This window comes from Trematomus bernacchii, unplaced genomic scaffold, assembly GCF_902827165.1.
Source record: "Trematomus bernacchii unplaced genomic scaffold, fTreBer1.1, whole genome shotgun sequence".
Lineage (NCBI taxonomy): Eukaryota > Metazoa > Chordata > Actinopteri > Perciformes > Nototheniidae > Trematomus > Trematomus bernacchii.
This window is the reverse complement of record NW_022987973.1, coordinates 4,556,282-4,569,856: the sequence shown is the minus strand read 5'-3', so window position 1 is coordinate 4,569,856 and position 13,575 is coordinate 4,556,282. Positions and strand designations below refer to the sequence as shown.

General features: G+C 37.9%; 2 protein-coding genes across 3 annotated transcripts in view; one reads left to right on the top strand and one right to left on the bottom strand.

Annotated features, from left to right (window-relative positions):
- Nucleotides 1-310: 310 nt before the first annotated feature.
- On the bottom strand, nt 311-8,933 carry tacr2 (tachykinin receptor 2). 2 transcript variants are annotated; one of them, XM_034116152.1, is made up of 8 exons: nt 8,709-8,933; nt 7,925-8,086; nt 7,091-7,386; nt 4,246-4,440; nt 3,256-3,406; nt 2,937-3,056; nt 2,315-2,391; nt 311-2,239 (listed from the first exon to the last, which is right to left on the bottom strand). In XM_034116152.1, exons 2-8 carry the CDS (start codon nt 8,054-8,056, stop codon nt 1,918-1,920), a joined length of 1,293 nt encoding a protein of 430 aa, XP_033972043.1. In that variant the 5' UTR covers nt 8,057-8,086; nt 8,709-8,933; the 3' UTR covers nt 311-1,917. The 2 variants fall into 2 exon arrangements, with proteins under 2 accessions (XP_033972043.1, XP_033972044.1); XM_034116153.1 differs by having other exon boundaries at nt 7,925-8,073.
- A 3,999-nt stretch (nt 8,934-12,932) lies between these two features.
- The window catches only part of tspan15 (tetraspanin 15), a 40,817-nt gene continuing 40,174 nt past the window's right edge, over nt 12,933-13,575 (top strand). Inside the window, exon 1 of the mRNA XM_034116682.1 lies at nt 12,933-13,106. Coding sequence (XP_033972573.1) covers nt 13,017-13,106 — 90 coding nt within the window. The 5' untranslated portion in view covers nt 12,933-13,016. The remainder of the gene's footprint in view (nt 13,107-13,575) is intronic.

Below are 13,575 nucleotides of genomic sequence, written 5' to 3'. Positions count from 1 at the left end.
ATTCAATGACATGCATACCTTGTCTTAATTGAAATGATAAGGTATGCATATGTCATTGAATACTTGACCTTTTCTTTAGAGCTGTTGTGGTTTTACTTGAAGCCAACAAATAAATATGTCTTTCTAAAGTTGTGTTTTCAGTTAGTTGGCCTAGGTACATTACAGAAAAACGTAATGGGTTGTTGGTGTGTTCAGAGGTTCATTAAAAAATGAAGTAGCTATGAGAGAATGTAAGTAAAAGTGATTTGAAAACAAAGTAGCACCGCCCCTTTGACCCCCGTGTTACATTTGAACAAGAGGAGAACTGAGGGACCATTGCACGCACACTCACATTTATTAAACATATTATCAACTTTTATTTAGGCCACAAACTTCTACCCTGCTGATTTCTGTAGACAACAATACATGTTTCACTTTGTCACTTTACCTTAAAAGTAAAAGTTGTCACAAGAATTGAAAAGGTTTTCTCTCCATTCTGAAATGTTGACAATTACAAGCTACATTATTTACAACATTATCATCATACTAAATGTGCACAAACATGTCACCTTATTTACATTTCCTCTTCATCAAAATATGTTACATAATACACTCAATAGATTACATTTACATCACATTCGTCTAATTAGCAGCACTTTTCATTTTGAATGTGTACTCTACTTCACCATGAACATAAAAATATTAAAATAGTACAGTTGTAGGAACGTGTGAAGTCACAATACACGAACAACGTACTGTATGAATGCACACTATGTGAAAGACATGTTTAAAGACCGTTACAATAAAAGATACATGCTCACCATATAACTGATAGTAAGAAACATCCAGCAAAGTCTATCAAATAAGCTAGGCTAATTTTGCTTCTAAAATATTTTATAATCAGTTTAAAAGTTGTATTTATTTTGTCAACTGAAACTGTAATGATAGGTGATTAGAAAATCAGTTCATATTATAAATAGCTAGTTCTGTGTCTTTCAATTTAATAAATTGAGCAAGTTGTAATTACATTTTGTTCGACTATTTCAGTCCTAATAGAAGTGACAGTCGATTAACATCTTTAAAAGCTGCATTGATACAGCAGAGCTCCTCAGACTCATATTCTAAACTGCAAAGATATCCCCTTAATAAAGGTGTTATTATAAGCTCAAGGCAATCCCACACTAACAAGAGCTAAGCAGCACATTGGTGCTAACTTTGAACACCAGAAAGCTGAACAAATGTCGCTTTAACTATGTTACCAATAACTAACTTTACAGTTACAAGCACTTTGTGTCTTAAGATTGGTGAAAAATATGAAATGTCCATGTCGGTGGTAATACAAAGAAGAAAAAACACATTATTAAGGCTTGCTGCTGATGCCAGAGGACTTCTCATCCATTATACGTTGTTGTTGAAAAGAAACATCACAAAGACTACAGTTTCACACTCTGTAGATATCCACAATTTACAGTTTCTCAAAGGAGAAGCGTAGTTAGTGAATGTAAATTATAGAGGGAGGACAAAGGAGAAGCGTAGTTAGTGAATGTAAATTATAGAGGGAGGACAAAGGCTTCAGTAAGAGAAATGAATCATGGATGGATTTATCTACAGACGTTCTTACAAACAGCAAACACTAACAATGCGAGAATAAAACTCTTGTTTTCATTAATACAGATGTAGTTTCTTCACATATAACTCTATTTCCATGACCACTTTGGTATTAACAGCAAAACATCCACCAGTCACATTCATTTATATTCCTCTTTAACGAAAAAAAGGGTTATTGGTCCAAAGCCACAGCTAAACATCTCCCACATGAAGTCACCACACTTCGCTCCACCCTGTTGGACCTCCCCTTTATCTTTTGGGTGAAATCTAATTATTATCAGCTCAAAAACCCAATTATTTTCTATCGTGATGTCCTCGTCATGTTTTGTTTCAGTTGTTGTGCTGTAGAAGTGTGTCAGCTGGAGATCTTGTATCTGCACATGTGCTGTGTGAGCTGTATGTGTTTAATGGTGTTTGTTTTTTAAGCTGCATGCAAGCATCTCTTTCTGAGTTGATATCACTGTTGATAGCTGCGTTTGCGTCAAAGGCGTTGTGTGTTTTGATGGAGGTGTGTATGTATGTACTGTCTTTGCGGTGGCTGCGGCTCATGGTAGCTCTGAAGGTGTGTGTGTGCTGCAGCTCCATCCTGTCCTCCTCCGACACTTTGATGAAAGGACACCAAACAAACGCATGACGGAAACCAGCACGAAACCTGCAGAGAGAGGATCATTAGTTTTCTAGCCCAAGTTTTGGGATACTGGAACTTTAGTGTGAATATGTCTTTTACCTTTGGTTTAGACAGCAGTATATGATAGGATTGTACATTGTTGAACTCATCGCCAACCAGAATATAGCCAGGTACACCTGACGAAGAAAGGAAACATGATGCCCAGTTAATAAATCAGACTAAAAACATTTTAAATGTTTTAGAGCAACCTTGGTAGTCTCAATATCTCTGTCTGGTATAGGAACTCGACAGCAGTAAATATAAACTGGTGGGCAAGATTGTTAACTCCGAGAAGGATAATAGACCGCCAACAAAAGCAATTCCATGGTTAAATGATGATGAACCGCTGTAAACAGCAAAGCCTGGCCAATTATCTTTGATTAAACACATCCCCTCTACTCTAGTTTGAGTTTGTCCCCTTAGGCTGTCGCGATATAATAAACCTGGCAAAATTACATTTGAAAATGTTCTTTAATTCGTTTAGACAGGTTAGGTGTTAAGGAAAACATTATAGTACACTTGAATATGAGAGGCAAGGCTTTGCACCAAGGACATGCATTCAATGACTGTTACATTTCTTCATGTTTTCTCCTCAGTGAGTTGAGACCAAAGATACTTTCCTGTCTTGGCTGCACAATAAAGGTTGTTACATTTCCAAACAGGCAGAAAGGCAGCTGCTCACCTGTTGGATGTAATGCTGTTTATAAATGTCTCTGTTAAAGGATCCCAGTATGAAGTAGATGTGGTAGGGCAACCAGCAGAGGGCAAAGGTCAAGACCACGACAACCATCATCTTCACCACCTGTCGGGAATCACAGAGAGAATAATAGCCAATACATATATAAAGCCAATAATGCCATATTTTAAATTCACTCTCATATAATTGTGTTCGATTCACCCTTAGCTTTACTTAGCCACGGTTATCTGAGCATTTTGAAAATAGTGATAATGTGACATCAGAAGACTAGAACTGTACTTTATGACAAATATAAGAGTGTGACCTTTCTCTTGGCAGTGATCTGGCTGTGGTAATGGTCCCTCGCCTCTCCAGGGATGTGCCCACCCCATAATGACTGACCCACTAAACTGTAGGTCACCAGCATCACCAGCAGAGGGAGCAGGTAGATCAGCAAAATCACTGCAAACTGATAGCTGCAGAGGGAGAAACAGACAACAAGCTTCATTTGTTTAATGGTTTCAGAGATTGTTAGGGGTTGTGAGCCCAGATTGTTTGTAGGGTCCCTTTGGTTGATAGTGATATTGTCTTCCAACAAAGCTTTCTAAACCAACTCCATTAACGGCCTCAGCAACATTTAAAAGCAACTAAACAATCTTAACCTTTAATTCAAGTCAATCAAGCCTGCATTGGTTAGTATCAGTGACTAGTTGACAGATAGTTTTTGGTTTAGATGTATTATAGCAACTGAAGGTGTCCCGGATTGAAAAACAGAAACCAGAGCTGTTCGTTTAGCATGAAACACTTGAAATAACTAACGGATAAGTTCAAAAAGAAAGTAGAAAGAAAGTGAGGTCAAAGAAAACTATTTCTGCTAAAAAGTTAGCAATGATTGAAAGTCAGACCTAAACATTTCAGATGTGTGTAACTCACACTGCACTGTAACTTGTATTCATGTACCTTTGTTATTCATGTTTTATTATCTTTGCTTTTGAATGAGTGTTTTTAAATGCCCTTTTATAATATGTTTCTTAATGCTCTTAATGTCTTTCATTTTTGTAAGGCACTTTGAATTGCCTTGTGTTGAAAGGTGCTATATAAATAAACTTGCCTTGCCTTGCCTTACATAAATGTTGGCTTCAACTCACAGATGTTCAGAAATATGTGAATTTTAATAACTTTTGTACTGATTTGCATGACTGTCCCCTTAAATATGAGTGTACCTGTCATGCAGACAATATCTTTGTGCTGATAACTTGTTAATTTATGTTAGCCTATACATCTTCCTTGTTGTAAATGTCTGCGTTTTTTTCACCTTAGTTGATGTGTCCCTCCATAATCGTCCGGCCAGTCGACCATGCACACAGTTCTGGGGTAGTAAAATATTGTCACGCTGTAGTAGCACTGAGGGAAAGCCAGTAAGATTGCTACGATCCAAATGAGGGCGATCACAACCTTTGTAGAGGTGGAGGAGAGGCGGGGCTTCAGAGGGTGGATGATGGCCATGTACCTGACACAAGATAAAAAGGTTCATTTATGGAGTGTTTCATTTAGAGTATGATGTTATACATAGGAACAGACCAGAGTGGTTCCTACAACACATCTTCTGTGTGCGAGCATCTCTGCCATATGTTTAAAAGTCATTCTTCTCTTTTCATTACTTGAGGTTGTTAATCATTATCGCTGAGGCTTTATCATAGTCCATTTTTAATACATATCATTTATATTTAATTACATTCTACTGTAGATGATAAAGTGGTGGTTTCGTCTGTGTTGCCTTTCTCTTGAGTCCATTATTCTGAACACATATTATTCTCAGCCTTAAAAGCTTTATGGGCTTTAATTCTAACTGAAAATGTTGAATAAAATATCCATCCCCTTTTTCATTTATAAATCATATCACTAACTCTGAGTCATATGTTAGTAAAATAACTAAACCGTTGATCTGCTTTAGAAAAGAGAGATCTCCTTTACAAAGAAATGAACAGCTCTATATTTCGTGTGGTATTATTTCAAGGTTGTGGGCATTTTGAGAGTTATAACAAAGAGGCTTTTTCATGACCGAACCTGCATTTTATACATTTTCTGTCTCTGTCATTATGTTCGTTTCTGTCTTTCTGTCTGTGGTTATGTCCTGGCCATCTGCCAAAGTTATAATATCATATTTTATTTCTCCCTTCATGTCTGTGTGACAGAAACTGACAATGTCATAATCATCTGAAAAAAGACATCTTGTGTAAATGTCTCATAATGGCTTCATGAAATCAACTGAATACACTTTTATAGTGAACTACAGGAACGTGTTAAATCACAGAAAAGACCCGCCCGACAAGAGCCTTAACGCATGAAGATGTAAATGTGCTTTATTTAAAACAAGTAGTGCCCTCTGGTGCATCACTCAAGGCGATCACTCATCTTATACAATCTAGTTATATTATTTTACTTGACAGCCTTTCTCAGTATTATCACCATAACAGTCAAATGATTAAACTATAACTATAAACCATTCCTTTGAATTATTCAGGACTGACATCATGAATGTATTGAGGGCTTCTGCAACTATTTTTAGCTAAATGGATTAAGACTGTGTGACTTGCATTTGATTAGGTTAATTGAAGATGTTTCATTGTCTTCTGTTTTTGTTATTTTGTAAGGTCAGCTGAGCACAAATTAAAAGATAACTACGTTTAACTTGTCATCTAAATACAAATAATAAAATATACTTTTTGGACACACTGCTATTATTTAGATTCAAACGTGTGTTAATCTGGCGTTTCTGTGTAAAACAACCAATGTTCAGGTCTTTTGCATATACTTTAAAACATTGACTCTCACTTCCCTTTTTCATTCGCAGTTTACTCTTAAACCAGTTTTTTTGGCACTATTCAAATCTATATATAAAGTCTATGTTCTTATCACACACACATTTGAAGATAGGTGGAACCTGAGGGTTGTTGAATCAATATGGAGGTGGCAGAGTATTACCTCAGATTTTCTCTCACGTTTTTGATTGATTGTTTTCTGCCTGCTGCTGCTCCTGAATAATGTCTCATAAACTGATGACTTCACACATTTGGGAACGATTATGGAGGAGTTATTTAGGCATGAGCAGATATAACATCCTTCCCTATTAGCCTATGGGTCATTCATCACTACATCTGTCCTGAGCCAGAGGGCCTTATATCATGTAAATGTCGATGCACTCATGAAACTCAATGTTACTCTCTCCTCTAAAAAAACGGTATTACTATGTACGTAAGTGCCTTCATGCTATCAAATGCTGCCTAATACAACAGCACTGACATAAATGATGACTTTGTGAAGTTTATAATGTCATTATGTGTTGACACTGTTTCAGAAAGGTGTGGATTTAACACTACATCCTTAATCTGTAATGGTATATGGACTGTACTTGATCAGGTCTTTTTCCCCCATGCACACCTCATTCATACAGTGGAGTACCACTTGCTCTAGGGAAGCTAACATTCATACACATTCATACACACCGTTGGCCATGCCATCGGCAGCAACTCAGGGCTAAGTATCTTGCCCAAGGATACATAGGGTGTTGTTTTCTCATACTGATATTCTGCACAAACTGTGCTGTTGTATTTGCTGTAAAGTGTCTTTACTGTAGGGTATTTTTATTATATGTACAGCACTTTGGCTCGACCAAAAATCGTTTAAAAATGTGCTATATAAATAAAACTTTATTTGATTTAATTTGATTTGATAGACATACAAAATATTGTATTTGCCCTTATTCTAAAACACAGTTTGTACTTATCAGCCTGTAGAGTTAACACATGTATACACTATAAGTACTGTAAAACCGATCACAGCTAGAGTAGTAATGGGCCAGTTAAGTGGGTTATTTACAAAAACAACTTGGTTCTTGCACTGCGGAGTTGACTGTTTCACTAATTGGTCATCTGTCCTTTTTTACACTTTGCATAATGTAGTTCCTAAATGAGGCTTCGCAAGAGATGAGATGAGTTCTTGCTTTAGTGCCTATAGTTTCAGGTACAAAATAGTGTCTTAAGTACTTTGGTTCATTGTAATGGCAGTTTGGATTAGAGCAACCACTTAAATATCATGTAACTCACAAATGAAATGTTAAATCAGACCTTATCTGAGGTTTTGTTAGAGCTCTCTCTTACCTGTCCACTGCGATGGCAGCCATCGAGTAAATAGACGAGAACATGGCCGTGATGGGGAAGAAGTTCTGAAACCGGCAGTAGCCGAGGCCAAAGTACCAGTCGTTGTGAAGTGCGTAGACAAAGTTAAAGAGAGTGTTGAAGGTTGCCATGGAAACGTCAGAGAAAGCCAGGTTGACGATTAAGTAATTGGTCACAGTCCTCATACGTCTGTGAGCAAGAATAATCCAGATCACTGTCACATTGCCAGTGATGGACACCAGGATGATGAGGGAGTACGCTATAGCCCACAAAGCCACCTGAGAGAGGAAGAGCGGATGATAGAGGAAAAGGAAATTTAGGAAAGTAGAGAAAGAGAGGAGAGGAGAAAGGAAAAGAGGAGATAGGAGAGGAAAAAAGAGAGAGAAGAGGAAAGAAGACGAAAAGGAAAAGAGGAGAGGAGAACGGAGAGAGTTCAGAAGGAAGAGGTGGAGACGTGGGAGACGAGTGGAATTGGATAATGAAAGAGGAGAGGGAAAGAAAGGAGAAAAAGGCCGGAAGTAATTAGATGAGAGGGGAGAAGAAGATAGGAGAAAGGAGAGAGGATGGAGGAAAGGAGATGCGGAGAGGACATGATTTATAGATTATTCACACATCCTTAAGGACCGACTGTATCACCTTTGACATATTTACAAAAACATTTTTTAGCATTCATTATTTCATAAAACCTCTTTTAATATTGTACTATTTTTTCAATTAATTCTGTCTCATTTTAATTGATCCTCTAAATGGTTTCAGGCTCTGCAGGATGCACTAAAATAGGAGTTCAAGTTGTATCTCTGATCTTTATCCTCCCACCTGCCAGTCGGGCTGCTTGAACTGATTCCCCGTCGTCTCGTTTCCGTCCTCCTGCCAGTCGGTGGTCACGGAAAAAGGCCATGAAGTGGCCTCCATGTCTCTGTCGACGTGTTGGATTCCCTCAGCATCCATATTCTACTCCCTGTCACCTGGTAATAGAAACTTTACGCATAACGGTATGACACACAATGAGAGTTAAAATGACCTTCATCTTCTTCTTCACATGTATAGAAATGTCAGATTTGACTTGAATTAGAAAAATATCATGTTAATATATTCTGTAGCACATATTTTCACTTTTGGTTTGTAGATATGATGAATTATGTTATACTTTTTAACCCTGATGTATCAATGCATTTTCGATATGAGGCAGTCACATCAAGTGTTAAATTACAGTAAGAGAATGTGGCTTGCTGCACAGCAGTCACCTTAGTTAATAATCATACATCATATCACTATTATGGCAAGTTCCAGTCCACTGATAGCCTATCTTACAGTAGCACATGTAAGTTAAAAAGCGTTTTCTTGTTTAATAAATCAGGCTTCACTTTGTCACAGCCCACATTTGATTGAAAATAGGTTTTAATATTTATTATTAGTAAACATATATTTATCTGCCATGAAGCACTCGCTTTTGGCAGACACCCTCACTATTTTGTTTGCCACAGTATGCGCAACAGCCTGCAGCACAAGTGATGAATTCACAGATCGGACGGCACAGTGGAATATGTGATATACACAAATGAGACAGCCTCAATCAGATGTTTACTTTTATCGCTCTTACCTTTCTTATAAACGCGGTTTATGCCTCGTTGTTAGTTTTTTTCCCATCAGTATCCATAGTTTATAATGTCCAGAAATTAGAGTCGTTCTGCGTAATGGACAACCAGGTCCATCCAGTAATCCATCTCAAGACATCTCTATACTCTCAACTCTCTCTCTCTCACACACATATAGACTTTCGCTCTCCCTCCTGGCGTGTGCAACAGCTGATTAAGGTGCAAGCTGCTGAGAGTGACTGCAGACGCACTGACCAGCAGGCACGCGACTTTGCGCGTGAAGCAGCGCCAACTACAGAGAGAGAGAGAGAGAGAGAGAGAGAGAGAGAGAGAGAGAGAGAGAGGAGAGAGAGAGAGAGAGAGAGAGGAGAGAGAGAGAGAGAGAGAGAGAGAGAGAGAGAGAGAGAGAGAGAGAGATAACCTATTGAAATTAGGTAATTAAGTAAGCATACTTGGAGACGTGTGTTGATTGTGCACGATTCGATCTAAAACAAGTGGAGTTAAATAGAAACCAAAACAGCAGAAGGCTGGCAGCTTGGTTGTAAATGACAGAGCCACATAAAGCCTGGTTTAAAAATAAATAAAATGAAAGGAAAGAGAGAGGTATACTTCATCCCCAGTCCCCTGCTGTTTTCTGCAGCCATCCATTTCCATCTCCCCTGAAATGCTAAAGCAGTTGTGGTGGTCTATACTACAAATAGTCATTATTTTCTATTCTCCTCTTTTTTTGATGCCGCATAGAGTGAGAAAGACATACAGAGTGGGGTAGAAATGTCACATACTCAGGGTTTATTTCCTGTTCCTCAGAGAGAAGGAGAGCTCTCTAAAAGCCTTGTTATGACATTTTCATTATGAGTTTGTGGAAATAAATGCTTTTCTTATATTACAGGCTAACCTCAAATCTCCAGTGTCTCTGTATAAAGCTTATTAAATGAAGTTAACAGAACGTTTTACAGTATGATTACTAAAAGTCTGATGGATTTTAACATCTAATAGACCTCAGCTCTACGAATGTTATAGGCCTATCGCACCCTGTAGTATACATTGCACTAGATCTGTGAATTTTACATATCCAAACACACAAAATATACTTAATTTGAAACAATATCTGTAAATGTGTGGAAACTGTATATATTCCTTCTTTTATTATTCTATTTCCTGTTCTAATTAAAAATAGTTGCATATATTTTTGTATATTTTGGATGTGTGCGGAGGTGGTTACAACTGCATTTCATGTTGCTGTATTATACATTGACATTGATGCTGATCCTTGAACATTGCTCTCTTAGGAGCCGTTCAAAAAGGATCCTTTCTATGTGTGAATTTGTTCAATTCGCACCTCTGGTGAACCATAGGGTCTGTGACCCACAGTCATCATCATCATCATCATCATCTTCATCATCTTCATCATCATCATCATCATCATCATCATCATCATCTGTTTTGTGATTTGTTTTTACTTGGTATCGAGTTAGATTGCCCTCCTAAGAGGCACATATTATGGGTTTTGACATGGTCAAAGAGGTCAAACATTATTGCAGTTTGGATATGGGTTCTTTGCTGCAGCTCCGACAAAATCTGTTTTCAAAGTTGTTGTGATCGGTGCTCTTGCAAAGAAAAATCGTTTTGATATATGAAATAACTGTGCTCCCCCAGGTTAAATCTATTTGAGATTAAAAAAGGGTTACAGAGATGGGTTGATAACCAATGATGATAGTAATCGCAAAGAACAGTCCTCTGATTGCAGTTATTGACAGTCATTTTTAAAAATAGCTTGTTTTTACTTGTAGAGCTGTGGCGTCAGAAACATGACCAAACACTCAAGACAAATTCACTGATTTGATAATATGAAAAATAAATAAAGTACCTCAATTTGAGTGCACGTAAAAAGAAGTACACACAGTTGTGCAAGGTCTAAGTCTTGGTATTCCTGAAGCACATGAACTGCAGCCATGCATGTGTGTTTACTAAGAGATAAACAGTATAAATATTTACGTTTTAACTCAGCCACTTATCACCATAAGGTGCCACTAAGGACACTCATGTACAAACTTTCTCCACACAACAAGTATACTGTGATAAAATGTGTGTGCTTTCAATGTATCGCTGTCTTACTGGCATACATTCTCTTTTGCTTTCTATTGCTTTAATTCTCAGAGACATTAACTACTCCCATGTTGACTTTTATTCTTCACACATCATTCTCTTTTTTTGTCTTTCCTCCCTTGCTCTTAGGGGAAATCTCCTCTATGTGTTTGCACAGAAAAGAACAGATAGAGGTAGCGCTGCTGACTTCAGCTAAGCCCGTTCTGTCTTCCCTCTGTTGAGTGTGTACACTACGCACTGCATGTGTGTACTTTCACATGCTCACAGATCTTTGTTGGCCAGCAGGACCTGGTGAAGGGCGTGTTGAAGGGTACAGGCAAGGGAATTAAACGTTTCTAACAAGCTGGTGTAAGTGTGTATGTGTGGTCTCAGGTCTCTCAAAGGTCACCTATTATGCAAAATCAAAATGTTCAAGTGTTTTACTCACAAAATGTGCCCCCTCAAGTTTCAGGAAAAAAGATTCTCGCTCTTTTTGTCTTGATCCATCTATAAAAAACCGAAAATTATCTGATCAGATTTTGGCCAATTTGTGATGTCACAATCTTTTTCTGGGTTGTGTAACCATTAGCCAATAACCAACCAAGGTAACACCCGCCCCGCCTACCTTATCACCTGAATAGCAGAATTCTGTGTCTGAAGTCCCAAAACACATCACTGAGGCAACAAAAACAACAATCACTATGACACTTTTTTTTTTTTTACCTTTTACGCACCTTGGAAGGAGGAGAGGTTGTGTTAAAAGCTCACACTCAGTTTCTAGAATAAGTACAGAAGTACAAATTAACAACAGGTCTGGTAAAACAGCTTTCTTTTTTATTTTACTATGCTTTGCACTGTTGTCAGCTATTGGTATGTTGCTTGTGAAAGCAAACAAGACAAAGGTGGAGGTGATAATTAAGGATTAACCAAACTACACGGGGGAAAGTAGTGATTTATTTGACTGAGAAGCCACTCAGACAGCGCCCTCTTATCGACTCAACACACGTTAACAGCTGCTGATAAGGTTCGACCAGAGGGAACAGAGCCGGACAAACTGCAAACAGTAAGGGCGTGATGTTCTGGTGTATGATGATGGCACAACATGTTCTGTTGTGGTCCACAGCTGTATATTATTAAATGGTTCAAACTTAGTCTTATTTAAAATATTCTTAAAACCAACATTTTCAAGGTGATGTGTAGACGACAATGTCTGCAATGTATGTTTTTAAGGTTTTGGGTTGGTTTATTTAGCAGTCAAAGAAGATCAACTCAACACTATATTTATAATGTGTACATTTTGGTCCGTGTATGAGTCTTAAACAAAGGCAGAGCAGTCAAAAAACAGCAGTATTTGGTGGTACTAATTTTTAAAGTCTTCAAAGTAAGTAAGTAAGTAAGTAAGTCCTCTGAAGGATTCACAGATTGTCAATTATTTGTGTTTTATCTGTTGTGTTTCACCACTAGGGGTCAAAGTTACATTTTTTGAGATCCATATTGTGCTGCATGTGTGCTAATTAGCTGTTATATGAGACTGATAAAGCTTAATTAAACAGCATTTTGTGTTGTGTATATACTTGTATTTTCCATTAACTGTTAAATTATTGTCTTTTTTAAATTGTTGTCATTCACTTTGTAATTTGTTTAGAAAGGCACTTAATAAACAAAGATATTACGACCACACAATTTACAGTGTTTTTAGGCTCATGCAATTTGCTACTCACAAAGATATTCATTGGCAACCCAATTCAGTTGGAAGACAAATACATCTTCATCATTAATTAATAAAAACATATATAGCTTTATATATATATATATATATATATATATATATATATATAGCTATATTCGTTAAAAAAACACATTTCTGATCCTAATATCAATGAGACTTTGTTTTTTAAAAGGAAAAGAGGAGGAAGTGTAATGAGCCCATTATTCCTGCACACACCCCTGCTTCAGGCTTCAGATCAATGTTGTGGTTCTGCTGTCAAAAACCAATGTAGGCTATTTCATGCTATTAGTCATCGACAAAATATATCCATGTGCATCACAAAATAATAATACAACTGTCTATTCGCCGCCATTTTCCGCTTTGTTTATATCATCTCATAAATCTCCTATCAATCTGTCCATCAATCACTCCAACACGCGCTCCCAGGTGTGGTGACGAGCTCAACGCGGAAGTGAGTGTCAACAGCAGACAGCCTGGGAGTCAACTGTCCTCAGACACGATGTCCAACAATCAAGAGATACGATACTGTCACCGATTCTCCTACATTTTGCTCAAATTCACCCTGTTTGCGTATGGCATCGTCTGGTGGGTGAGTAACGTCATGTTAATTGTTTGTTAAAGAGGATCGCGCGCTGTGTTTGCGCAGATATCCCGGCTCGAGGATCAGACAGTGTGTGTTTCAGTTATGATTCAGCTGTGTGCTGTTCAAACATGATGTTGTTTAAGTGAAGAAATTATGAGATAGAGGATTGTATCGCCTTTTTAATGGCTGCGTTGGGTTGTGTGATGTGCAGTTTTGAAGCGACAGGTGTACCTGTGGAGAAATATTATTCTGAAGGATCGCTCACTTTGATAACCGTCTGCCTGTGGTAATGTGGCCACACCCTCCACTATGCACCTTTACCCTGCTCTTACCTGAGTACAGGGTAAACACAACCAGAGGTGAAGTACTCTGATCTTGTACTTAAAGGTCCCATGTCATGCTTTTCTGGTTATTACCCGTCCCCTTCCCTGCTGAAAAAAACAGCTTAGACCAACAAGGCTGGTCTGGCTGGTAA